General features: G+C 51.3%; 2 protein-coding genes across 2 annotated transcripts; one reads left to right on the top strand and one right to left on the bottom strand.

Moving 5' to 3' along the window:
- The first annotated feature begins 18368 nt into the window (after positions 1-18368).
- LOC123072941 (isoflavone reductase homolog IRL) lies at positions 18369-26490 on the top strand. Its single transcript, XM_044496605.1, has 6 exons — positions 18369-18459; positions 20016-20236; positions 25368-25505; positions 25595-25838; positions 25932-26135; positions 26235-26490. The coding sequence occupies exons 1-6, from the start codon at positions 18369-18371 to the stop codon at positions 26399-26401; spliced, it is 1065 nt and encodes a 354-aa protein (XP_044352540.1). The 3' UTR covers positions 26402-26490.
- Positions 23049-25041, bottom strand: LOC123064214 (uncharacterized). Its single transcript, XM_044487741.1, has 2 exons — positions 23625-25041; positions 23049-23388 (listed from the first exon to the last, which is right to left on the bottom strand). Exon 1 carries the CDS (start codon positions 25036-25038, stop codon positions 23668-23670), a length of 1371 nt encoding a protein of 456 aa, XP_044343676.1. The 5' UTR covers positions 25039-25041; the 3' UTR covers positions 23049-23388; positions 23625-23667.
- Positions 26491-27935: the final 1445 nt, after the last annotated feature.

Raw genomic sequence — 27935 nt, 5'->3', positions numbered from 1 at the left:
TACCAAACAGTCGCTCTGCGAGTTGCGGCTTCTGACAGGAGACGGCTTAGGCGCCACACACTACTTGTCTGACTGCGGGAAGCATTTCATAGCGCGAGGCGGTGAGTCCCCGGGCCGACTAGTCGAGCCCGGTGCCAAGCGGCATAACAAAGAGTAATATACTCGAAGGCATAATTCTTATCATACAGATAACAAAAAAGGGCAGTCCCCGAGCTCGTCTCGGGCGGCCCGAAGTCTTGGTACTTTAATACAAAGGGTAGCGTGATACATACTGCGTCAACTGTAAAATCTTCGGAGAAGATTTGCATTCCATGGGCGCTCCGTCTCTTTGCCAGAGTCGTCCCTCTTGCATGCTCGGGGCTTCTGAGCGTCGATCAGGTAGTAGGAGTCGTTTCCCAGCACCTTGCTGATAATGAAGGGGCCTTCCCAAGGCGCCGACAGCTTGTGCTGGTCGGCTGTTTGCTGGATTAGCCGGAGCACAAGGTCGCCCTCTTGGAAAGATCTCGGCCTGACCTTCTTGTTGTAGTATCGGCGCAGGCTCTGCTGGTAGATGCTGGACCGGCTGAGTGCCAACAGCCAGCCCTCTTCCAGCAGATCGACACCATCTTGACATGCTTCTTCTGCTTCTTCCTCGGTGTACATGGTGACTCGCGGAGAGTCGAACTCTATGTCCATTGGGATGACGGCTTTAGCTCCGTAGACGAGGAAGAAGGGTGTGAAGCCGGTTGACTTGTTTGGAGTCGTGCGCAGACTCCAGAGGACGACTGACAACTCGTCAAGCCAACTGCCGGTCGAACGCTCCAATGGCTCGACTAGTCGAGGCTTGATGCCAGACAGGATGAGGCCGTTTGCTCGCTCTACCTGGCCGTTTGACTGCGGATGGGCAACGGATGCTAAGTCCAGTCGGATGCCCTGAGTCGCGCAGAAACGGGCCAAGGCACCTTTGGCAAAGTTTGTGCCATTGTCGGTGATGATGTTGTGCGGTATGCCATACCGAGTCATGATGTCGGCGATGAAAGTCACCGCAGTCGGACCATTCAACTTCTTGATGGGCTTTACTTCTATCCACTTGGTGAACTTGTCCACCGCGACGAGTAAGTGAGTTAGTCTGCCTCAGGCTGTTTTGAATGGTCCCACCATATCCAGGCCCCAAACCGCAAAGGGCTAGGCGATGGGGATAGTCTTGAGTGCTGAAGCCGGCTGATGTGGCTTGGAGCGGAACTTCTGGCACCCTTTGCACTTTTGAACCAATTCTTTGGCCTCTTCTAGGGCAGTCGGCCAGAAGAAATCGTGTCGAAATGCTTTGGCGACGAGTGCTCTTGAAGCCGCATGGTGGCCGCACTCGCCCTGATGGATATCTTTGAGAAACGCTTGGCCTTGCTCTGGCTCGACGCAACGCTGGTAGACACCAGTGACGCTGCGCCTGACCAACTCTCTGTTGACTATGGTGTAGGCTACCGCTCGGCATTGTACTTGCCGAGCCAAGGTTTCATCAATTGGCAGTTCTTTGCTCACCAGGAACTTGAGGATGGGCTGTGCCCATGAGGGTGCTGCTATTTCTTCGACTACTAGTACTACGACTTGGACGAGGGCGGCTGGGCTGGGAGGCGGCGGGTTGGAGTCCGAAGCCGCTTGCTGGATTGATGAAGTCCCCGGGCCGACTGGAGCAGTCCCCGGGCCGAGTTCTGGAGTCATCGGTTTGGTCGCCACAGTCCCCAGGCCGGGTTCTGAAGTCCCCGGGCCGGCTTCGACTGGAGCGCTCTTGGAGTCGGATCCGACTTCTTCGGGTGGAGCCGGCCCAAAGATGGAGTCTGATTCTGGTGAAGGCTTGACAGATGGCTTGAGGAGGCGCCGAAGGGCGATGCCGGATTGTATTGCTTGGCGGGTGGGGCCGATTCGTGCCAAGTCATCTGCTTGGTCGTTGTCATTCCTTGGAACGTGGAGGAACTCGCACCCCTCGAAGTATCCGCTGAGTTGCTGCACAAGGAAACGGTAGCTCGCCATGTTTGCATCCTTGGCGTCCCAATCGCCAGATGACTGCTGGACCACCAAGTCAGAGTCGCCATAACACAGGATCCGGCGAATGCCGAGTTCTTTGGCAAGCCGGAGCCCGTGAATGAGCGCCTCGTACTCAGCGACGTTGTTGGAGGCGGCAAAATGGATCTGCAGCGCATATCTGAGCTTGTCGCCTTTGGGGGAAGTGAGGATGACGCCGGCTCCCAAGCCGGTACGCATCTTGGAACCGTCGAAATGCATCCGCCAATGGGTGGAGTCGGGCGCAGGTGGCAGATACTGGGTCTCGGCCCAGTCGACGAGGAAGTCGGCCAGTGCTTGCGACTTGATGGCGGTGCGGGGCTGGTAGTAGATGATGTAGGGAGCCAGATTGATGGCCCACTTGGCCACTCGGCCAGAAGCATCTCGGCTTCCGATGATTTCGGCAATTGGGGCTGTGCAGACCACAGTGATTGGATGCTCCCGGAAGTAAGGCTTCAATTTCTTGGCGGCAAAGTGCACGCCGTAGCACATCTTCTGGTAGTAGGGGTAGTTCCTCTTGGAGGCTGACAGTACCTCGCTCAGGTAATATACCGGTCTCTGGACAGGTAGCGCCTTGCCTTCCTCCTTGCGTTCGACTACAATGACTGTGCTGACTACCCGGCTGGTGGCGGCAATGTACAGGAGCATGGGCTCTTTGGGAGTCGGGGCCGCCAGCACAGGGGGCGTAGTCAACATTTTCTTCAGTTGGAGAAAAGCTTTGTCCACCTTGGGAGTCCACTCAAAAAAGGTCGTCTTCTTCATGAGCTGATATAAGGGGAGAGCCTTCTCGCCCAGCCGACTGATGAATCGGCTGATGGACGCCAAACAACCGGTGAATTTTTGCACATCTAGCAGTCGTCTGGGTGCTTCCATCCTCTCGATGGCCTTGATCTTCACAGGGTTGCACTCTATGCCGCGTTCAGAGACCAGGAAGCTAAGGAGTTGGCCGGCTGGTACTCCGAAGACGCACTTCTCGGGGTTGAGCTTGATCTGGAATCGGCGCAGATTCTCAAAGGTTTCCTTGAGGTCTTCCAACAGTGTTCCACGCTTTTCCGTCTTCACCACCACATCATCCACGTATACGTGGGCATTTCTGCCGAGTTGCTTGAGGAGGCACTTCTGCATGCAACGCTAAAAGGTGGCGCCGGCATTCCTCAAGCCGAACGTCATGGTCAGGTAGCAGAAGGCACCAAACGGCGTGATGAAGGCGGTCTTCAATCTGTCAGCCGGGTTCAGCTTGATCTGGTGATATCCAGAATATGCATCTAAGAAACTCAACAGCTCGCATCCGGCTGTGGAGTCTATCACCTGATCAATTCTCGGCAGAGCGAATGGATCCTTGGGGCAGGCTTTGTTGAGGCTTGTGTAATCGATACACATCTGCCACTGCTTGTTCTTCTTTAGCACTAGGACTGGGTTGGCTAGCCACTCTGGGAAAAACACTTCCATAATGAAGCCGGCTGCCAGGAGCCGAGCTATCTCTTCTCCAACAACTCTTCTCTTCTCTTCTGACAGGCGGCGCAAGGGCTGCCTGACGGGCTTCACATCAGACTGGACATGTAACTTGTGCTCGGCGAATTCCGTCGGTACACCTGGCATGTCTCTAGGGGACCATGCGAAGATGTATCGATTCTCACGGAGGAAATCAACGAGCTCGCCTTCCTATTTGCTGTCAAGGTTTGTACCCATAACAGCGTACCTCTCCGGGTGCTCCGGGTCCAAGGGTATCTTCTTCGTTTCTCTGGCCGACTTGAACGATCCTTCTGCTTCCAACTCCTTGGGGTCGGGCGACATCTCGGGCTGCTTGCCGGCCATCGCCACAACCCGATCAAGAAGCCGCTTCTCGGCTGCGATCACCAAGGACTCAGCCAGCCGACTGCTTTCAGCCATGCAAGCGGACGGCATCTTCATCTTGAGATAGGCGTAGTGGGGGACCGCCATGAATTTGGCCAAAGCAGGTCGGCCAAGCAACGCATGGTACGGGCTTTTGAGGTCCACCACTTCAAACCAAACTGACTCTCGGCGGAAATGATCTCTGTCCCCAAAGAGGACATCTATCAGGATTTTGCCAATTGGCGAGCAGGAAAGGCCAGGAACAATGCCGTGGAACATAGTCCGGCTACTCTGAAGCTGTCTCTGCTTGATTCCTAACTTCTCCATGGTATCCTTGTACAGGATGTTGATACTGTTGCCTCCGTCTATCAGCACTCGCGAGAAACGAGCGGCCCGCCTATCTGTGGCGAGTGTGGCGCCTAAGACCAGGGCGTAGGAGCCCGGACTCGGCATCACCTCTGGGTGATCAGCTCTGCTCCAACTGATAGGCTTTTCGGACCAGTGCATGAACTCTGGAGTGCTTGACGCGACTGCGTTCACCTCTTGCTGCTGCAGCCGCCTGCTGCGTCGATCGCCAGCCACACTGGTGAACACCACATAGGCTCCGTGCTTATCTGGGTACTCGTCTTGTATCGCACCGACTGGCCTGACAGCCGGCTGCTGGGGCGGCGGTGGAGGCGGCGGCCCAGCAGGCGGGGGTGGGAGTAAGCCGTCTCCCTTGGCGATTCTGGTGAGCCAGTGGCATTCCCGGTTAGTGTGATTTGATGGCTTCGCGCCGCTGTGGAACTTGCAAGGGCCATCTAGAGTCTGCTCGTAGGAGAAGGCCGGCAACCAGTTGGACTTGCCGCCTTTCTGTTGCTTGGTCGGAGGCTGTCCCTTTGGCTATTGGTCTTCGACTGTCGCCACTTGCCGGCTGTTGGAAGCCGGCCGTGGGGCTTTGCGCTTGTGGTCGCTTTGCTGCTGCCGCCGACTGGTGTCCCCAGCCGGAGTTCTTGGAGCCTGAGGGGCTACTTTGCCAGTCGCACTAACTTAAATCTCCACCTTCATGGAGGAGTCGGCCGTGGCGTACTTGTCTGCTGTGACCAGCAGCTCGTCGAGGGTCTCTAGCTCGTCGCGGAGGAGCTTGTGCTTGAGGAGGGTGCCTTCTCTGCACCCGGCAGTAAAGTACTCGATAGCTCAGCCCAACGCGTGAGGTAGTCGCGAGTGGACTCGTCGGGGCCTTGCACACACAAGGAGAGTTGGCGGGGCTTGGGAGGTTGCTTGTACGTGCTCGTGAAGTTGCGGACGAAGGCCTCGGTGAAGTCGACCCAGCTGTTGATGCTGCGGGGCTTCAGGCTGTTCAACCATGTCCGGGACGTGCCCTGGAGCATGAGAGGAACATATCTTAAGGCAACACGTTTGTTGCCCTTCGCTATATTGACGGCCGTGGAGTAATCAATCAGCCAGTCCTCCGGCTTCACGATGCCGGTGTACTTGGGCGTGTCTCGGGGGAGCGTGAACCCTTTGGGAAAAGGCTCATCTCGGATACGGGGTCCGAAACAGGGAGGACCCAACTCGTCTTCTTCTTCCAGCGCCAGGGATCGGTGGAGTCGGTCGATCCGGTGGCGGGCGTCATTCTCTCCGACTCCCTCTCGGCGGCCAAGGCGGTCACCGAGAATCGGATGCTCTACGGGTGGCGGGGAGGCTCGCCTTTCTCTGCGAGGAGGGGGAGGCAGATAGTCGTCCCGCCGTTCCACCGCTTTGGGGCGGCCGTCTTGGTCGCGCTCGATGGTGATGCGAGTCTGACTGTGGCTGACAGCCGGCTCCTTATCTTTCTTTTCGCGGACTCCGCCAGTCGGCGTCCGAGACGTCGCGCCTTGATCTCGGCGGAGTGGCGGGTCGTCATTTTGTCGTCGCGGCGCCTCCGTGCGGCAGCCGGCTTCGTTCTGCACGGCAGCTGCGTCCAGGAGCTGCTGAACTCGCTCCGTCATCAGGCGGCGCTCTTCGCCCTCGAAGTTGTCGAGCTCGTCCGCCGCCGCCTAGGCGGCGTGGATGTTCTCCGCAGGCGTGGCATACACAGGGCGATCGGCCCCAAACAGATTGGCGATTGCCACGCCGTGTTGCCGAACCGCGCCTAGGCGGCTAGGCCCAGTCAAAGCCGGTGAGCCGCCCACGGCGCGATCCATCTCACGTTGGTAGGCTTCTGACAAGCGTCTCATGCTTGCCAGCTTCTTCGCACCCTCGATGAGCTGAAGGCGACGCGCCTCCAGCGTCTCGACGTCAGCGTCTCCCGGAATCGGTGCGGATAGGTCTTGCAGAGCCGCGTCGAGCGGGTCGCGAGCGCCTTCGCTGGAGCGCTCGCCATGGTCGAGGACAAGAACCTCCGTGACGGTGCTTCCGCCGCTCCCTGCGCAAGGGAGCGGCTCGTCGTAGACCACCACGTTGGTGGGGAACGCGTCGAGCGACGCGGTGTTGGAGTCGACCAGCATTGGGTCGGTGGAGCCTATGGACTCCAGGTCTACAGCAGGCTCGCTGGCGACGTGGAGTTGGTCGAGGAGGCCCGCGAGGAGTCTCTCGGGGTCGCCCGTGCCTACGTCGGATGCAGGCTCGTCGGAGAGGTGAACCTCGCCGATAAGTTCGGCGAGGCAGCTGGCTGCGCAGGCGATCTCAGCACCATGCAGCGCGTCGGTGCAGACTATGTCTGGCATGCCGGGCTGGCTGTGCTCGCCAGGGAGGAACAGGGTTCCCGTCCAGAGCAGGTCTCCGGACGACGGTGCACCTCGCCCCACGGTGGGCGCCAAATGTCGAGGGTTGGGTACGACATATGCCAAAGGATGGATTATCATGGTGGGAGCGAGTAGAACGTCGCCGGTGCCTGGAAGCGGGATGAGGTGAAGACATGCACGCCGACGGATCTTACCCAGGTTCAGGGTTCTCCGAGGAGATAACACCCCTACTGCTGCTTTGCGGGGTCTCCACATGATCACTATGGCAAAGTGAATACAAGGTTGCTCCTAGAGCTGTTTCTGGAGGTAGGAGAGGGCAAGGCTAGCTCCCTCCTTCCTATATGATCGGGTCTAATACTAGAGAAGCTATCCCCCTTGCATGGGTGCCCCGGGGGGCTTATATAGGCCTGCCCCTCAGGGATACAATGGTAATTCGGCTGGGCGCGGGTCCCAGCCGTCTGTCTCTCAGGCCGCCATCTTCTCCGCCGACTACTGGGGCCCGCTGACTGGCGGGCCCCGCTGACAGGCCTGGTACTGTAGCAGTGCTTCTGATGACGCTGGCTTGGTCATGGGGTCATGGCAACAGTGCCGCCGTCTGGCAGACGATCACTGTCGCCATTCCCCGTCTTGTCTGATTAATGGCGTGCGGGGCCCGTGGGAGGGGCCGGCCGACTCTAGGGGGCCGATTCCCATGGGTCCGCCTTCGGGGCGCTCTCGCCGTCTTCTGCTCTCCCGCTGACGGGCGGTCCCGCCGTCTCCGAGCCGTACAGGTAGGCCGTCGTGGGCACAATGCGCCGCCCACTGAGGCTGAGGTCAGGGCAGGCATGGCAACAGTGTCGCGCCACGATGGAGATCTCCAGCGATACGGCGCACTGTAGCCATGCCAGCCCCTCGTAGGCAGGGTAGATACGGCCACGCAATGACCGTACCCCGCCCCGCCATCGTGGCGGAGGCAGTAGATGGTTGGAGTCGCGGGCCGACTCCCATAGTCGTCTTATCTTGAAGTCGCTTACCAAGAGTCGGCTCGTCTCGAAGTCGCCAGCCAAGAGTCGGCTTAACTCGAAGCCGTCCCTAGGACTCGGCCGTGAGGGACAGTCGCCGCCGCCTATTAGGAGGCGGCTCTTCATCGTGGGGTCTTGAGGGGCGCAGTCGGCCCCGATGTTTTGAAAGGTTTTGGGGCTCGGGTTAGCCTACCCGTGGCCCATTACTCCGACACAAGGACATCCACTTTCCACTCAAAGTACGGGTCATATGCTACCACACACTCCCGAATACGATTGAACACATGTCTCGCCATCCGGAACCGGCCACGGAAATGATGTTGTTTGAGGAGTGCGTCATTCTCCAAGCAGTCGGCATACAACATAGCCCGGCCGCTCTCCCTATTGCGGTTCAAGGTGGGAGCATGGCCCGGGATTGACCCCATGTACCGAGGACGCTGCCTACCAATGTGGTCATTCACGACCAATGCAGCCACCACAAGCTCTTCATCATCTAGGAATAAATCGTTCAATGAACAAATGAAGTTGTGAAAAATATATTCATCCCCACTGTTCATGGTACCTTGTGAGCAACGTGTCGAACACCTTGCGGTTGTGGTGGAGACGCGGCCAAGAATACCACAGATTGGAGAAGTTCAGTGCGGATTTTTGGAACCTGGGACTAGGCGAACCTGCTTAGGAGAAACAAATTGTAAAGAAATTAAAAAAGAAATTGAAGCTTTCTCGGAACAAGCATTGTCTAGTGTAAAATTTCATGACAAAATGACTTTTGTGGTATTGTTGGCGGAAAAGGATAAAATTGCAAGTACAAAACCACTGTGATATAGTAGCATCAGTTTTGTTTCTATTCGTTCAGGATGCCACTGATGTCATTTCGTCGCCAAACTTTACACATGAATAGACAAAACTTGTTGAAAAAAAGTCTTTTGGTCTCTTTTGCTGAAAGAAGTAACGGAAACAAATCAATCGGCTGTTGGTTTCTGAATCATGCGTCCTTAGGAACGCTCTTATATTACGGGACCGAGGGAGTAACACACTAACTAAAGTTCAGTGTTAAAGTTCAGAATGCCACGAAGCTCTTCTTCTGTTACACACTAACAAAAACAGAAGAAGAGCTTCAGTGTCCTTCGGTGCACACGAGCAGAGCTCACTCTGCTCACTGATGAGCAGTTGATCAAGGAAAGAGGGCCTCAGCTTAGGGGTTCTTGGCCTTGATCCTCAGCTTCCTCGCGATGGCGGCCGACCTGGGGTGCCCGGCCTTCCGGTCGCCGCCGCTCTGCTCCATCTCCACCCAGTTGATCACCCGGAGCACCAGCCAAGGTGAGATCCCCTCCTTCCTCTGCTCATCGCCTCTTGTTGCTCGAGCTCATGGCTGTCGAGCCATGGATATGTCTGGTAGGCTGCTACAGTCCTTGCGTAATGATGATGGTACTATCTGTTTGGTGATTATGATGCTGGCACTAGCCTAATAGGCTTGGCATGATGATTTTGAATGGGTTGGTTGCTTTATAAAGGAATGAACTCGAGTACATGAATAATGCTTTTTTTTGGCTGATGCATCATTGCATGATTGTAGAGTACACTACATTAGACTCCACAACTTTGTATGTGAAGGGGATGGGAAAAGATGGGAGCAGTAGCCTGACATGGTTTCTAGAAAGAACGAAAGTCATTCACTTTTACAAGTAATGGAAAATAGTTGTCTTTTAGGAACATAGATAGATAGAGATCATGGAGCTTTGGATTGGTTTTTTTTTGGGTTGTTGTTAAGAATGGATGGTGACTTCCTTATTGTGGCCATTTCTTTTTTCAAGATTTTGTATATTGGGCGATTATATTGACCTACTGTTTGTTTACTTCATGCTTGCCTTTTGTTTAGACCAACAAGATCAACTAGTACTTTTATTTTTTGCCCATAGATTTGTTTGTCTAGTACGCTCAGAATTGGATACATATTGATAACTTGCATCAGCCAACTCACCGACTGATATGATGTTTCATTCAGACTTGGTGTTTGCCAGAGTAAAAAACACTTGGGGTACTATGCCCCCGTTCTAGAATTAATCCTTCTGATGATAAAATTACTTCCATGCAGTGTTGGACTTTATCTCTGAAGTGCTTGATATGCACTGCACCTTTGTGGATGTGTGTGTGCACGTGCCCATACTATGCACATCCCATGAGAATGCCCTGCTAGTTAGTTTGTTCGTTAAGTTTTCAATTTGTCATGTGACATGATAAATGCCATATGCCTTTTAAGACTACCCAGTTCATGACATATTTGGATCTTCCCATAAATGTAATGGTTTTGTCGTTCCGTCGAACATCACATGTATTTGTTTACACTCTTTATACTTGGGGTACTGTGTTAGTTCACTAGTTTTGATCTTAGACTTCTGGATATGTTGGTTGGGGTACTTGTCGAACATCACAAGCAGGTTGCAAAACTACTTGCCCTGCAGATTATTGTGAAACCGCCAGATCATACTTCCATATTTGTTTCTTCCCTGTCATGTTTACTGAAGTCCTTGCCTTGATTTGATTTATTTTTCAAGAAAGTGGAACCAAGGAACCTTACATGTGCTCCTCTTTGTCCTCAACCCCCCAAGGACGCAGGCCCCCAGCCTTGGCTTCTTCCACGACTACCACACCAACCTCGGCGCCCAACCCCCTACAGCCCCCGCCAGCGCCGACTCCCAAGGTCCGGTCTGCCACACATCATTCCTGCTTTGATTCTCTCGAGGTTTTATTAATACTAAAAAAGTCTTGTCCAGAACTTGTGTTTTTTTTCTTTAGATTAAGACTGAAAAGAAACAAGTATGTGCAAGCAACAGTCAGTAGGTTCTTGGCTATGTTCCACTATTACAAATTTTGCTTTTTCGTGGTTCACTTTGTCATTGAAAGTCCATTTCACACAAACGATGATGGTGGTACCAAGTCAGGCTCATGAACAACCTTGGTACCATCACAATGATGATGAGCAGTATGTGTGGGAGTCCCAGGCTGGTGGCTCCTTCGCTATGGCACATATTTGTAATACGATAATATTACTAGAGAGCCCATTGGAAGGGGTAATACAAGTGCATATGTATAATTCCTGTTTATCCCGCCTGACTTTGGAAGTTCCTATTTTTTGTCCCTTTTTTTTATCTCCATGCATTATGTCATTGCAAAGTTTTGGATGAGCTGAAATAGTCTATCTTGCTTGGTTAATGAAGGCATTACTATGAAGTTGTAGCAATAGACTTGTTGTTTCGCTTCAAGAGTATATTTGACTTGTATGGTTCAACTTGATCTAGTGGTGGAGTATATTTGACTTGTATGGTTCAACTTGCTAGCATCCTAATGTTCGACTTACATAGTTTTAGAGGACTGGCCTTCCTTTTGGAAGTACACTAGGTGTGTGTGGGCTCCTCTGATATTATTTGTTTTGTTTGCAAGCGCAACACTTGCAAGTTTGGAGGGAGCTTGTCAAAGACGAGATGCTGTGATCGTGTGTCCTTGCTTGCGCAAAGAGTGTTTCTGTTCTCGTAGTCTCCTGCTAGTACAAGTCGACACTCACTTGGTTTTGTTGATGAGCACAATCATCTCTATTAATTCAGTTGCTGAAGAAAAGTACCAGGATGGATGGATTCATTGGCATAGTTAATTAGGTTCTTAGATTCTTTTTTTTTTTCAGAATAGATAGAAGACATATAGTTCTACCATGTGTCCTTTTGTTTTATTTATTTTGTTGTGGAACAAACAAAGATATCAATTGTGTTGGTATAATAAAATTTCAGAATTCCCAAGAGCAGATTGATTCTTTGTTGATTTGGAGGTGCATGGATGGATGAATGAATGAGAATTGCCATGCCTCGTTATCCTTGTGAAATGCTACTACTTGTTATTCAGATGGTGAAATAAGAGAAAAGATGAGGTTGCTCATGCCCATGAACATGAGAGAAGAGTAGGCTTGGACATTAGAAAGAAAGATGAGATGTTGTTAGAACAATTAACAACAATTACTGTATCTATGAATGAACTGGAAACAAATTGGCAAACAAAAACCGTCTTGAGATGAGCGGTTCTAGGTCCAGCACAAGCCTTTTTCATTTTATTTTGAAGGAATGGATCCACCAGAAGCTGAAAGTCAAAGAGTTCAAAAGGGGTACTTGCTCGGTTCTTAAGTTTGTCTGTTTGCCATATAGATATATTCCTATAGAGGAGGCGCAGAGACAACATTAATTGCGAGCAGTTATGTCACCGTCCACTATTGGCTGCATGCATGCACTTTCCACTTACCTCCTCCTCCCAAGTAATTAATCTTTCCCGAGGCCACGAGGGAGAAACGCATCCATCAGCCAGCCATCCATCCATCCATCCACCTAGGGCCTGGATCGCGCCACCTCATCGATCCACGGCATGGCCACGCCCTTTTCTCCCTCCTCCTCTCCACCATGACACCCCATTCTCGCTCTCTATATATACTAGAGAGGGTAGTCTGTCCGCGTGCGGGGTGCGCGTGTCACTTGGACTTTGGGGCTTGGGCGACGGCGAGAGGCAGGAGCATAGACAGGGCAGACAGACGAATCGGAAAGGATGCAGTAGTTAGCGCATCCGGCACTCCACTTGATCTACTAGCTTAGCTAGGCACAGCCTCCTGCCGTGTGAATTCGCCGGCGTCGACGAGCGAGCGAGTAGATCCACGCGTGGCCGGAACAGCACGACCTGGAATCAAATACGTACGCCGTGCGCTTGCATCAGGTTTGATTTACCACCGTAATCTATCTATCTATCTGATTTGTTGTGAGTTTTGCCATTGATGAGGCGCGTGGCCGGCACAGCACTGCTTGGACTCGTTGTCTGATACTGTTTTCGATCGCTCGCTCGCTCGCGCGGAAGAAGGAAAAGAAAACCCCCACGAGAACAACCACACGCACGCATAGATATATGAAGATGGCGAAGAGACGTCCGTGTGCTGCGCGGAAGGAATTAACAGATTAAAAAAAGGTTCGCTGGATCCTACTTGATCGCACCACTTGAAATTGCAGCCAAGGCCTTGTAGTTGTAGCACACCGAAGCTAGCAGAGCATTTGGTATTTGAATCGGGAGGAAAGGTCACATTGGGAAGATTTTTTTTCAAAACTATCACCTTTTTTATAGCATTTTCGGAAACTATAGGACGTAATGCAAAAAAAACCAAAACTAATAGCCCGTCGGCCATCTTCTGGCTGAAGTAGTAGTTTTCGGCTACAGTTAGGCCGAAGTAGGGTTCTCGGCCAACACTTGACCGAAAAGTGGGGCACCTGGCCGAAAAGATAATTTTCGGTCAACTCTTGGCCGAAATAGACTTTTTGGTCAAGTCTAGGCCGAAAAGTACTACTTCGGTCTCGTGTAGGCCGAAGTTGCATGGCTCATGCTGAAATGTATTTTCTCGCCACCCATTTCCCGCCAACCCCTTCCCACCACTCGTTTCTCGCCAACCCCTTCCCGCCATATGTTCCCGCCACCCATGTCCCGCCAATCCCTTCCCGCCTTATTTTCCCGCCAATCCCTTCCCGCCTTATTTTCCCGCCAATCCCTTCCCGCCTTATTTTCCCGCCAATCCCTTCTCGCCTTATTTCCCCGCCAACCCTTTCCCGCCATAACGCAGTTATTGTTTCCCGCCATTTTCTCCTCTGTATCTATAAAACCCCCTTCAGCCGAAGGTGGATAAGCATTCCAGTATAGTGTAGTCGAGATGTCCCATTATCCGTTCGATCGTAGTTTTCACCCTGGGATGAGCAGCACTCTTCTGAGTCTAGTTACCGATTTCAGGATGGACAATAGGATAGTTCCATGGGACGAACTCATCTGTAGTGACACCATAATGAATGAGTTGGCTCACCAATTACGTAGGTCTGGGTGGCCTGAAAGGACCTATGAGGAGGTACGTCAAGAACTTCTTAGGTTGCATGAAAGGTGGAAGAAGGTAGTGGAGCCGAAGAGTGAAACTTTTAGAAGGACTGCAGCAAAGAATACATTTTTATGGACTGAGGAGAGCGAGGACGACGAAGATATCTTCATGTCGCCGCTTCCGGGTTCTGCATCGTCGAAGGGCAAGAGTTCTGCATCGTCCAAAGGCAAGACTTTTGCATCCTCGAAGGGCAAGAGTTCTGCATCCAGCAAGGGCAAGAGTTCTGCATCGACGGAGGGCAAGAGGACCGCATCGTCGAAGGGCAAGAAGGCTGCATCAACGGAGGATGACGATGATGACTTCATGTAGTATGTAAGATGTATTCCAGTTGTACCATTTCATTCAGATGTATTTGCATTATTAGTTTGTATTGTATTATTGTAGGGCATTATGTTCTATCTGAATTTCATTTTGTAGTATGTAAGATGTATTGCACAAGTTCAACTGGAATAAGAATGTGAATTAATAGTAATATATCTCTCGCATACATAAAACAATATATGTCTCCTGATCAGATAGAAGGAAGTGCGATAGTAACACATACATGAAGCATGTCTCATACATAAATACTGACACACATATGCGAATAGTCTGAAACTAAAATAGATAATGAGTCATACATAGATAGATAAGCATATCACTGCGGGGGATGGCGACGAGTCTGGGTCTTCCTCGGGCGAGGACCAGAAGGCGATAAGCGCTGAGGCGGTGGTCTTCCACGACCATAGTTAACCTCGTCTGTCACGGTTTGTGTCTCCTGCGTCGGTGGTGGTGGTGGAGTGTGAAACACTGTCTGCGAGAAGCCATAAATGTTTGTAGCATGGTCATCATCCTCGCGGTCGCCCTCAAAGTAATCAGCACCACCACTAAGGATGGGTGACTGCTCTGAATGCATGAACGGTTGCGACTGGTTGCCGCCTGCGGTAAAGTAAAACATGTAAAATTGATACAAATGCATGAACGATTACTACTCTGTTGAAAAGAATGTAGTGAGTAGGGTTACCTAGTTCCATCTGCTGATGCCAGTAAGCGCTCCCTAGCTGTGAAGGAGGTGGCTCATGCCAGGAAGAGCTCCCTGGCTGTGAAGGAGGTGGCTCATGCCAGGAAGAGCTCCCTGGCTGTGAAGGAGGTGGCTCATGCCAGGAAGAGCTCCCTGGCTATGAAGGAGGTGGCTCATGCCAGGAAGAGCTCCCTGGCTGTGAAGGATGGGGTTCTTCACGGTGCACAGAAGGTCGTGGTTGTGAACGGTGCACAGAGGGTCGTGGTTCTGAATATTGTACAGAGGGACGTGGCGGACGATGTGCTGGAGGAGGAAGTGCAACATCCGAAGACCGTCTACACGTAACAGCTGCGTAAATCCCGCGTAGCTTGTCATCAAGACGCCTCAACCATGAGACGCCCTCTCGCGGTGGGATAGTTTCTCCCCTCTGATAGCGCCGCATTAAAGCGGAAACCTCCTCTCGCGCCTGTACTGTAAAGTCACCCTGTAGATGAAGAGTTAACCAATTATATCCTCGTTGTATGATAGACACCACGAATAGACATCCCAGTTTAACAAAAGACTCAACATATAAGAACCAAGGCATTTACCGCGTGGTGTCTGGTTCCCACAACAGAGGAAGTTGGGTACATATCGCTGGTGAGAGGGGCTTCGATCTAATCAGGAGCAGCTGATGGAACCAAGTAGATCCTCGTTGTATGCCGGTAACGCTGCAGATACAACCCGAACATTTCCCAGTTATAGGCCTGAACCTCACCCCAGATATTTGTCGCAGCGGTAGTCCATTCGTCAACGTAAGGGGTAACGCTCTTAAGCCAGTAATCCATCGACTTGTTTCCTCCTAGGCGACTGTCCCTGATATTGACATGCGCGATACATGATTAGGTATATTATGAATGTATAGCTGACAACTAAAATAGTATTAGTACTTACTTGTGCACGTGGTCTGGCAAGTGTGGAATATCTGGAATCTCAGGCTCTTGATATAGACCGAACTGTCTCATCACCCTATGAAGAGACATCTCCTCAACCGTCACATCGAACACCAACTTGCCCTTGGTCATCCAAAAGTGCCGATCTCTAGTGCATAATCCAGAAATCCCAACTGGGTACCTCGATGATATAGCCTGAGCCGAGTATGGCTCCCAGATAACTTGATCCTCGTGCAAACTATCAAACTGCACCGTGAAGGACGGGTAGCATCCCCTAACCTGACTATGCGCAAATTGTCTCTGTGCATGACAACAAATAAGCATTAGTAATACTATTGAATGGCAAGAAATAATTGAATTAAATATTACTTAATATAAAAGTACCTCTCGTCGTGCCCAAACAGATCCCATAGTAGGTAAATCGCCGATAGCAGGCACATAAGCCCCAGCTAAGTCCTCCAAACCAAAAGGTTTATCAACATAGACATAGGGTCGTCCAATAGGGAATCTCTCGTATGACCAGAGCTGCAACAATAATGGACATCCAACAACACCAGATTTTCTAGACTTCAACAAGCAAGCTTTGCACAGGCCTCTGTACGTAGCAGCTAACACAGCAGAACCAAAACTCCTCTGTAGAATATCCGCAGGGCAACGTGCGTCAGCTATCTCTCGTGCAATACCGATGAGTCGTGCATCGACAGTGGTCACGTGGTTCTCCGTAAACATCGTCTTGCCGAACAGCCAAAGAATATATGCCTCTAGGGACCGGTCAATCTGTGCCTCCGACAACTGAACATCGGGATATCCTAACGAGACAATCTACATAGAAACGTAATAATTGTATGAAAATCGGGCAACTAAAAAACAACATTTGTTCAAGTGGCCTGTGATGGTTACCTGAAACTGGCTCAACCATCTAAAAAGAGGTCCATGAGGATCGTTGTCTATGGCCCTAGCAGTCGGGACCGCAGCCAAAAAATGGGTCTGCATCGCTGTTTGCCACCTAGATTCTGCCTCTAAGGGACCTATGGCAGCACCGGCCAGAGGTAATCCCAACAAGTAAGACACATCCTGTAAAGTAGGCGCCATCTCTCCCCATGGAAAGTGAAACGTATGTGTCTCTGGCCTCCATCTATCTACTAAGCAGGTAAGGAGTGACTTGTCATAAGAGAAACGTTTCACTTGCCTCTTTGTGTAACTGCACTGGTTCACCTGCCTCATCTAAGTCCGGACCATCAATCCACTCATCTAATGTACCCTCAACCAGCCGTGCCAAGGGTAGAAGTCCAGCCCAACTTAACCTACAAAATAACAAGATTCTTAGCGGCTATGAAAAGTATGTCAAACATAGTAAGTCATTATATGGACTCCATTATATGCACACATACCTATCAACCCATGAATCGTGTATCAGCCAGTTAGTCTTTGGGGTACGAGTGACCAACACGTCTAAGTTGTTGCCCGCTTCCAATAGGGCGCCCCGGTGCTTTCTATCGATGTTACCATTAAGCAACGGATACAAAGACATATCTGCAATTCAAACAACAAATCTCAGGTGCAAATACAAACATAGTCCTGACATATTACAAATTAAAACATAGTCCTGACATATTACAAATTAAAACATAGTCCTGACATATTACAAATTAAAACATAGTCCTGACATATTACAAATTAAAACATAGTCCTGTGAGTTATTTCTTCCTCGTTCGCCCTACGACACATTATATAGCTTGTGAGTTATTTCTTCCTCGTCCGCCCCTTCGGCCTCGACTGCCACGACCACGTCCGCCTCTTGCTCTTGTTGTCGCACCCGTCGATGTGGAAGCACTCGTCGATGCGGAAGCACCATCTTTGTTCAGGTCGGGACAATATTACATCCTATGCCCATAAGCCGCGCATAACAAACATTGCCTGGTTGCTCCACCAGCTTCAGACTGGTCCATATCGTTCCGGATGCGACGGGCCTTTCGTCTGCCCCTACTTGTTCGCCGAAGGTCTGGATGCAGGATGTATACTCTCTCACCGTCGTTTACCTTGTTAAAATTGCCGACGACTCTAAACCCTGTCATCTCGCCTGTCCAGGTGTTGAGCACTGCCTCTTTTAAAAAGTATGGGGACACGAAGGAGATAGCATCCAATTCAATCTGGCCACAGGCAGCCAACACATGAGAGCAAGGTAGGTGCAACAACTTTGGTTTGTTGCATGTACACTCACACGTTGGATAAAATTCCGTTCCAATTTTTACCTCGTGTGTCTTCACCTCATTTCCAGAACCAAAACCATCGGTAGGAAGCTGAACCTCATACCTCCTTTCTTGATTCCCTATGAGTTTGACAGTGTGCTTCTTTGCTTTCTCTATCTTCTTTGCCATGTATTCCATGACACGGCTACAATAAGGTGTGTTCTGATTATCTTCAATATGCTTCTTTGCTAACTCGTGCCTTTCTCTGAAATATCTCAAAGTGTCGTGGAATACAGCCTCCACAATAGCTGTGAGTGGCAATGCTCTATTCCCTCTCAGCACAAAGTTATACCCCTCTGCAAGATTGGTTGTCATGTGGCCATACCTAGCTCCATGTGTGTCATGCAGCAAAGACCAATTCACTGGAGGCTCTTTCTCTATCCACTCAGAAAAATTCTTTATTGCCCTTCCCTTCTTTCTCTTAGTATTAGGAGGGTCAATTGCTGGCAAGTCACAAAGACCTACTGGCTCCTCTAGCTCCGTGATGAGTGCTGCTAATTTAACTTGATCTTCTTCCATTTTCTTCCTCGCACGGACCTGCTTCTTAGTAAACTCATCTAGTTTTGACCAAATAAATTCGTATTTTCGTTGTTGGCTCTGCTTGCATAATTTTTTGAACAAGTTCATCAACCGCTTGTTCTTGAACTGTGAGAAAAAATTAGCCCCAAGATGGCGCATGCACCACCGGCTCTGCAAGTCCCTCCAAGGTGTTGGTTCGTCATCTGTTGGATTACGAAGTGTCTTCACGGCCTTCAATATACCAGCATGTCTGTCATGAATGACACACACGTTTGGTCAGTCCTTCACGATGGCAATTTTCACTTGGCGGAAGAACCATACCCAGCTGAGAAAGTTCTCACCCTCCACAAATTCCATGGCAAGTGGGATGATTTGATTGTTCCCGTCCACACCAATAGCAGTCAAAATTTGCCCTCTATACTGACCGGTCAGGAATGTACCATCAACAAACATAACAGGAGGACAATGCCGGAAAGCTTCGATGCACATACCAAAAGAGAAGAACACTCGTTTCAACACCTTGAAATCTGGTATACTCAGCAACCGCATGTGTTGTACATTCACATAAGTGCCGGGATTCCTCTCCTTCAGTATGCCCAGGAGACGGACAACATTATCATATGAGTCGAAGAACGTCCCAAACCTTTCCTCCATAGCCTTCTGCTTAGCCCTCCAAGCCTTCCCATCAGGAATGACATAATTCCATCTGACCTTCACTGCTGTCTGGATGTGTTTTGCTTCCATATCTTTCTTCTCTACTATCTCAGTATACATGAGTTGCGCAATGAGACTTGAAGTCAGGTTCGGATGCTTCACCAACAGGTTCTTCCTCACACAATTATGTGGGACGACAATGGTGACAACCCAGTGGATGTCATACTTCGGCACATGCCCGTGCACCTTCCCAGGACAACTTGTTTCAACACATTTCACGGTATAGTTTGTTGGACTTGATATGTGTATCCGGAAAACCCTCTGCGTAGACATAGCCCACTTTATCACCGCATACTTCAATTTTTTCTTTGTATCAAACATAGCCCCTATCTGTACTTGGTTCAGATTATACTGCCATGGAGTCTCATGGCCATCGTTGACCGTAAGGCCAGTGGATATGTCCTGCTCCCATGCAGAAGGAATCGGTACCTCCACTTCATCCTCAGAATTTTCAGAATCCAGTTCCTCCACCAATCCATCCTCGTCCTCTTGCTCCATCACCCTCTGCATTTCATCCCCTTTCTCATCCCCGTCAGCAAAACCAGAACCAGCTAATATTATCGACTGGCTACTCTGCCCAGTATCAGGACCACAAACATTGTGTGGCACGTACTCCGACTCTTTCTCGGGTTGGCTAGCATACACATCTTGTGGTTGTGACCCGGATAAAACAATCTCGGTCGCCACTTCACTGCCCTGACCGGTTTCATACCCCCTGTGGAGTTGTACGGCATTCTCCTCCTTCGGCACAGGTTGCACAAGTACATATGGGTGGATTCTTCGGTCTCGGCAGCGTCTTAACAGGGACAACCAATGTTGGCTCCTATCTACCGGCATCAACTCCCACTTGACATTTTTACAAGATTTGGTCCACAATGCGTGAATACTGACGGAACATACTTCAGGATCAAGCCCGAAACTAGTTGTCAACCAGTACTTCAATTGTCTAATGTCCAGTCTGTCCGGGTCTGCTAGTGTCATGACGCCATTTTTAAACTCGCTAAGATCAACTCCCAACTCATTATATCGAACGTTACCAGCGCCGTAGTAAACAGTCAAATTTACTGATTCAGACATTTTCACCTGTCAGACATTGTCATCTTCTCATTAATCACAACGAACACTAATATTACCCGCTACACTGACTACGCGCTAAAATGCCACCACAAACATATTAACACTAATATCATTGCTGCGAGTGTCCGCCGCGGCCACCCGACCTCTGTCCTCATCAGGGATGCTGCACCGGCTGATCTGGCCAAGGCGCAGCTCCTCAAGAGCTTCATTGGTTCCGGTGTTGCTCTCATCAATGTCGTATAAGATTCATATCATTTGGTGTTGTCTGCCTTCCTTTCCGTAGAATGTATTTAGTGTGCATAAAGAAGAAGTAATCAGCGCGTTGTATTCATCATCAAGGGGTACAATATATAGAGTTACAGGAAGGATGAGGAGAAGAAGATACACACTCACGCACACACTGTAACCAATTACAGTTAGAGATCCTATCTAGTAGGACTGGCCGACGTTGCATGCTGCATGGATAGATGCAGTCGTTGAGTAGCCTGTAGAAGCGGTATTCAGTCTAACACCCCCCCCCCCCCCGCAGTGGCAGCGGGAGGCTCGCCGACGGTGAGACTGTTGCGGAAGTCCAAGAACGCCGTAGAGGAGAGGCCCTTTGTAAACACATCGGCGAACTGCATAGACGTGGGCTCATGGAGAACACGAATGTCGCCAACCTGAACCTTGTCTCGAACAAAGTGAATATCGATCTCAATGTGTTTGGTACGGCGGTGCTGCACGGGGTTGGCACTGAGGTACACTGCAGAAATGTTATCGCAATAAACAACGGAAGCTTTGTCGAGCGGCCGGTGAAGTTCCTGTAGGAGCTGTCGGATCCAACATGTCTCAGCCACGACATGGGCGACCGCGCGGTATTCCGCTTCAGCACTAGACCTGGACATGGTTAGTTGGCGTTTGGACGACCACGAAATAAGATTGTCACCGAGATAAACACAGAAACCGGTGGTCGATCGGCGGGTGTCGGGACACCCGGCCCAATCGGCGTCCGAGTAAGCGGTGAGGGAAGTGCTGGAGGAGGGAGTGATTAAGGTGCCAAAGTGGAGTGTACCTTTGACATACCGGAGGATACGTCGGACAAGATTTAGGTGCGCGGAGCGGGGAGCATGCATGAACAAACATGCCTGCTGAGCGGCGTAGGTAATGTCGGGACGGGTAAGAGTTAGATAGAGAAGGGCGCCGGTGAGACTACGGTAGTCGGAAGGGTTGTCTAAAAGATCGCCGTCGTTGATGGAAATTTTTGAACCGGAGTCGATGGGAGTAGTGACAGGGTTACATTCAGACATGCCCGCGCGCTGGACGAGTTCAAGGGCATATTGGCGTTGAGATAGATGAAGGCCGTCGGGAGAGCGAGAGACAGCGATGCCGAGGAAATGACTAAGAGGCCCAAGATCTGTCATGGAGAATTCTGAGCTGAGAGTAGAAATGACCTGCTGAAGAAATTCAGTGGAAGATGCTGTGAGGACTATGTCGTTGACATAAAGAAGAATATAGGCAGTGGCTGTAGAAGAGTGGAAAGTAAATAGGGAGGAATCGGATTTAGAAGCAGAGAAACCGATGGTAGAAATAAAGGAAGAAAACCTGGTGAACCACGCGCGAGGAGCTTGTTTGAGGCCGTATAAGGATTTTTGAAGAAGGCAAACGTGGTGGGGACGAGAGGGGTCTTCGAATACCTGTGGCTGCTGGCAATATACAGTCTCTGCTAAAGTGCCGTGAAGAAACGCATTTTTAACATCGAGTTGATGAATTGGCCAATGAGATGAGACGGCGAGGGACAAAACGATACGAATTGTGGCTGGTTTGACGACAGGGGAGAATGTTTCATCATAGTCGATGCCGTGTTCTTGAGAGAAGCCGCGAACAACCCATCTAGCTTTGTGACGAGCGAGGGAACCGTCAGAATGGAATTTGTGTCGATATACCCATTTACCAGAGACAATGTTGGCGCCGGGAGGTTTGGGAACAAGTGTCCAGGTGTGATTCTGAAGAAGGGCAGTGAACTCGGCATGCATGGCGTCGGACCAATTCTGGTCAAGGAGGGCGGCGCGATAGTTGCGGGGTATGGGGGAGGGAGGCGTGGTGATGGAGAGATCGAAGATCCGTTTGGGTCGGAAGACGCCGTGCTGTGATCTAGTTTGGATAGTAGATGGCGCCGGTGGCGGTTTAGTGGGGCGAGAGGGAGGGTTGCGGCGAGGGGGAGGGACGCTAGGCTCGGGAGAAGATGGACCAGAGCGAGAGGAAGAGGCGGTAGTCTGGGCTGGGCTAGGGGACGCTGGGCCAGGCTGCGGAGACGTAGGCGGTTCGGTGGGGCGTGCATGGCCACGGGAATCGAGGCCATGCAGAGGGGAAATCGCGGCGGGTAGGAGTAGGAGATCGCTGTGATCGTGGGCGAAATTGTAGGAGGGAGGATCGGGCGTGTGGGTTTCGGCGAACGGAAATTTATGCTCATCGAACGTGACATGTCGAGAGATGTGTACGCGATGTGTTTTTGGGTCGAGACAGCGGTAGCCTTTGTGCTCCGTGGCATAGCCAATGAAAACACACGCAAGAGATCGTGGTGCAAGTTTGTGCGGGGTTTGGGCGCTGATGTTTGGAAAACAGAGGCAACCATATACGCGTAGATGATCATACGATGAAGGGACACGAAATAGGGCTTCATGCGGTGTGGAGAGAGAGAGGGGTTTTGTGGGGCGAATATTAAGAAGATGAGTGGCGGTGGTGAGGGCTTCAGCCCAATAGGGCGGTGGCATGGAAGCTTGGATTAGGATGGTGCGAATAACGTCATTAGTGGTTCGGATAGCTCGCTCCGCTTTGCCGTTTTGTGGTGAAGTGTAGGGACAAGAAAAGCAGAGAGAAGTCCCGAATGGAGCGAGAAGGGTGCAATTGGCGATGTTGTCAAACTCCTTGCCGTTGTCGCATTGGATCGTGCCGATGGAGCAATGGAAGTGAGTGCGAACAAAGGCATGAAAGTTTGAGAGAACGGGGTGTACATCAGATTTGAAACGCATGGGAAAACTCCACATGAAGTGTGTGAAATCGTCAACAATAATCAAATAATACTTGCAACCAGATATACTAGGAATCGGTGCTGTCCATAGATCACAGTGTACAAGCTCAAATGCAGCGGAAGTCAAACTGGTTGACGAGCTAAAGGGCAATCTCGTGTGTTTTCCTAATTGACAAGCATGGCATAGGCCGTCGGTTTTATTACAAGGGAAAGATTTATTAAAATTGGAAGAAACGCCGGGATGGCCTAATCGACGATGCCATAGGTCGGAGGTGGCGGCGACGAGCGCGACGGGCGGGTCGGTAGATGTTGACGGAAAGATCGGGTAGAGGTCGCCGCTGCTGTTACATCTGAGAAGAAGAGCCCGGGTTCGCAGGTCCTTCACAGAAACACCGAAAGGATCAAATTCCATAAAAACGAGATTATCAGTAGTAAAGCGACGGACAGATAATAAATTGTGGATGACGTTTGGGGCAACAAGGACATGTTGTAAATACAGGGGACGGGAGAGGGAAGGAAGAAATGAGTAACCGAGGTGGGTGACAGGAAGGTGATCGCCATTACCAACAATAACTGGTGCATGATGAGCAACAGGGCTAGCGTGAGAGAGAATACCTTGCGTTGCCGAGAGGTGGGCAGAGGCACCAGAGTCCGCGTACTAGCCGCCGGACTGGGCGAGCGACATGTCCTGCAGCGCCCCAATCAAAGCGGACTGCTCGAAGCTGGGTGCAGTCGGCGGGGCGAAGGCGGGTTGGGGAAGACCATGCTGGAACGTGGGCGGTGGTGGAGGCTGGCCGTACTGGAATGGCGCAAAGCCCACCGGACCACCATAAGGCGCAGGAGGATGGAGCGGCGCGTACATGGTGTACGCCTGGGGTGGCACGGGCCGAGGTCCAAGGAGCCCAGGAGCACCGCCACTGCCTGGACGAGGTGGAGGAACAAGCTGCTGCGGCCATGCTTGGACGACACCAGTCCAAGGACGGACGCCGGTCGGTGGAGACCAGCCATAGCCACCGTGGTTGCTGAACCGTTTGCGCTTCGGTTTACCTTGATTGGGCGATGGAGTACCGGGCGGGAGGCCACTTCCGCCGTAGCTGCCGGGGTTGGGGGCGCCGCTAGAAGAGCCACCGGAGACACCAGAGGACCCCTGGCCGCCGGAGACACCATAGGACCCCTGGCCGCCGTGACCACCGGAGGGCGCCGACCGATTGACGGAGAGGAGCGCGGTGTTGGAGGTGAGCCGGTCGGCGGACTTCTCCATCGTCTCGTCCTGGACGAGCATGTTCTGAGCCTCCGCAAAGGAGATCGTGGCCGCCTCCCGCTGGATGATTTTGGCCGTCATCTTGTGACGGGCGTGGAGGCCGCGGATGAGGGCGACGATGAGCGCGTCGTCGGACTGGGGCAGCGCGACGTCGGCGAGCGCGTCGCCGATGGCCTTGATACGGCCGCAGTAGGAGGCGACGGGCTGGTTCCCTTGGACCTGGTGGAGGAGCTCCGTGGTCAGCTGCATCTGGCGAGCGCGTTGGTTGCCGGTGAAGATCGCCTCGATGGCGGCCCACACATCGCGCGCGGAGGGCTTGCCCTTCACCATGGCCTTGAGCTCGTCGGAGATCGTGGCCAGGATCCACGATTTGATGTCGAGGTCGAGGAGGCGCCAGGTCGGATCACCGGGCGGGGCAGCGGCATCAGGTTCAAGGTGATGGAGAAGGCCGAACTTGGCAACCTGCAGCTCCATATCATCGTGCCAGGTGGAGTACGGACCGGTGTGGAGGTCGAGCTTGTAGTCGATCACGGAGCGGATGCCGAAGAGGCCGAGTGCGTACGGGTTGGGGCCGGACGAAGTAGAGCCAGCCAACTCGGACGAGGAGGTTGAGGAAGTGGAAAAGGATGCAGTAGTGCCGGCGGCCGTGGAGGCGCTGGTGCCATCGGAGAGAGCACCGAGGGTGGCCGCGCCGGTGGCAGGTGTGGTAGGAGCCATGGAGGCCGAAGGATCTAATCTGATACCATGTAGAATGTATTTAGTGTGCATAAAGAAGAAGTAATCAGCGCGTTGTATTCATCCTCAAGGGGTACAATATATAGAGTTACAGGAAGGATGAGGAGAAGAAGATACACACGCACGCACACACTGTAACCAATTACAGTTAGAGATCCTATCTAGTAGGACTGGCCGACGTTGCATGCTGCATGGATAGATGCAGTCGTTGAGTAGCCTGTAGAAGCGGTATTCAGTCTAACACTTTCAGCTACTCTTTGTTTTTCACAGTTTTATGTGTGGATTCTAATTTTTTTTTTCTGTCAGCTGATGAGTAGGGAGATTTATTTATTTATTTATATTATTTTTTGCGAAAAGAGTAGGGAGATTTATTTGACCACGACAGCCTCGTAAATGCCATCAAGGGTGCAGATGTCGTGATCTCGGTTGTGGGGACCTGTCAGCTCGACGAGCAGACGAGGATTTTCATGGCCATCAAGGAGGCCGGCAACGTCATTAAGGTCAGTGAGATTATCATTTTGTCTTCTTTATTTGTTGATCGAACGATGGATGCAAATCGATCAATTGCTGAATCAGAGTTGCTGCACAGAGGTTCCTGCCGTCTGAGTTCGGCTCTGACCCAGAGCGGGTTCACACCGTGGATCCAGCAGCCACACTATACGCTGGTAAAATCAGCCTTCGCCGTCTGATCGAGGAGGAGGGTATACCTCATACATATGTCTGCTGCAACGGGTTTGCCGAAACCTACCTTGTGAGCATCGGCGATGTTACGGCTCTTGGCGTTGGTCCTCCGTCCGACAAGATCACTGTCCTAGGCGATGGAGATGCAAAAGGTAATCACGCATCATATCCTTTTTCCTGCCACTGTAAATCCGCGCTGTCAGTTACATCATGTGTTGATCTGTACTATTGATGCACGCATGCAGGGGTGTTTGTGGTGGAAGAGGACATAGCTGCCTACACGGTGAGAGCGATCGAGGATACGAGGACCCTGAACAAGATCCTGTACATGAGGCCGCCGGCGAACATCGTGTCCCACAACGAGCTCATCGCACTGTGGGAGAAGAAAGCAGGAAGGACTTTCCAGATCGCACGCATCCCAGAGGCGGATCTCCTCATGTTGATCAAGGGTAGGGTACATCCATCCCATCATTGTGCCTCCCTTGAGAATGTACTCGTAGCATCTCTGACTGACCATTCTTTGTTGACATGCATGTGTGACTATGCAGAGGCGGCATACCCTCTCAACATGATGTTGTCCCACTCGCTCTCCGTCTTGGTGAGGGGCGACCAGGCCAACTTCGACATCGAGCCGTCCTTTGGCGTCGAGGCCACCGAGCTGTACCCTGACGTGAAGTACACCACCGTCGACGAGTACCTGGACCGCCTCCTCTGACACTTCTTGGCTGGATGGAGCAATAAAGATGATGGAGCAGTGGCCTCTCCAAATCCAATCATGTGTGTGGTCTTATGTGTAAATTCACCAGAAAGAAAAAAGAACCTATGCGTGCCTTGCTAAAAAAAACATGATTTGTGGCCGTGTATAGGCTAGTTTATATATCCTTCCCCAATAATAAAACGATTATCGCTTCTGCCCGCCCGCTCACCGTCATCGCGCTTTTGCTAAAACCCCTCTGTATTTTTCAGTAATACAACCCGCAGTCCTTTTAAATTAAGAAAACGTTTCGAGGCCAGATCTTGCCCACCCAGGCCCAAGTGCCGCCGCTGCCTGTACGATGCCACCACCAGCGCCCGACCCCGAGCTCCTCCTCCCGGCCTCCCTCGTGCGGCGTCTGGCTCTGTGCTGGTCATGACTGCAACCAAACGATGGTGATAGTTCATGCAGCGTAGGATGAGGTCTTTCGATAGTGGTTGAAAGTAGATTGTGATGCCGCCATAATTTGTGCATTGCCCAGTGGAGAACCTAGAGAGGATGGAAAGCACATCAACTTACCTAGAGAGGATGTTAAAATGGGAGTGACCGGCTCGGTCTGACTAGGAAATAATTAGAGCACTTAGTCCTAGCGGGTCATTGAATCAATATTATAGTTATCTCCCGGAGTCCCGGTCCTCTAAAATGTGCTAGCAAAATTCAATTGAAACACACGTGCGACATATTTTTGCATGTCATATAGAGATGCGAGGCAGTTCACTCAATTGCTCACTACGTACAAAGGCAGGCAGTGGTAACTAAATATCGACCGGTGTCAACCACTCCAATGATCGCATCCTACGTAGTACAAAGTTGGATCATCTATTTTAGAACGAAGGGAGTACGTACGAAGCAGACAGTGGTTCTAACCCACTGCCAGCCAGAAAGATTAACTAGTGTGGCTCGGACATTTCATCGAACACCTCATGTGCATAGGAGGTGAGCTAGAGCACCCAAATGCCCTCCCCTCGCCGGCCAGAAAAAACAGAGCACTGTGAAGTGCTCTGCTGTGTCGATGGGGTATATATAGGCAACTCATTTGTTCCGGTTCGTGACAGAAACCGGGACTAAAGCCCAGCATTCTGTTCCGGTTCCAGGCACGAACCAGGACCAATGGTTGTGGGCCAGGAGCGAGGACCATTGGTCCCGGTTCATGCCTGGAACCGGAACAAATGGGTCCATACGAATCGGGACCAATGCCCACGAGGCCCCGGCCGGCCCCCGGGCTCACGAACCGGGAAGAATTCCCCATGGGTCCCGGTTCGTGACTGAACCGGGACTAATGGGCTGGCCAGGCCCGAACGAAAGCCATGTTTTCTACTAGTGCGCCTGCCCGAAAATACTCAATGTTGTGAGCGCAACTTGATCACCTGGCAATGGTAAGCAGACAAGGATTATCCCTATTACGTCCATGCCATTAAGTACATCAGCAGTACACCTAAAAGTGCAAAGTGAAGTTAGCTTTGGAATTGCCCCTACATAAAAAACAAATAAACAG

This window comes from Triticum aestivum, chromosome 3B, assembly GCF_018294505.1.
Source record: "Triticum aestivum cultivar Chinese Spring chromosome 3B, IWGSC CS RefSeq v2.1, whole genome shotgun sequence".
NCBI classification, from domain to species: Eukaryota; Viridiplantae; Streptophyta; class Magnoliopsida; order Poales; family Poaceae; genus Triticum; species Triticum aestivum.
Note: the sequence above shows the minus strand (reverse complement) of the source record. Positions and strands in the feature narration are given on the sequence as shown.

Excerpts from the sequence above, each read along its gene's own strand:
- LOC123072941 (XM_044496605.1), top strand. The coding sequence starts at position 18,369 with ATGCACCACCGGCTCTGCAAGTCCCTCCAAGGTGTTGGTTCGTCATCT. Across the intron at positions 18,460-20,015 it reads GGCCTTCAATATACCAGCAT|ACATTGTCATCTTCTCATTA; the intron begins GTCTGTCATGAA and ends TTCACCTGTCAG. Across the intron at positions 25,506-25,594 it reads AGGCCGGCAACGTCATTAAG|AGGTTCCTGCCGTCTGAGTT; the intron begins GTCAGTGAGATT and ends GTTGCTGCACAG.
- LOC123064214 (XM_044487741.1), bottom strand. The coding sequence starts at position 25,038 with ATGCACACTAAATACATTCTACATGGTATCAGATTAGATCCTTCGGCC.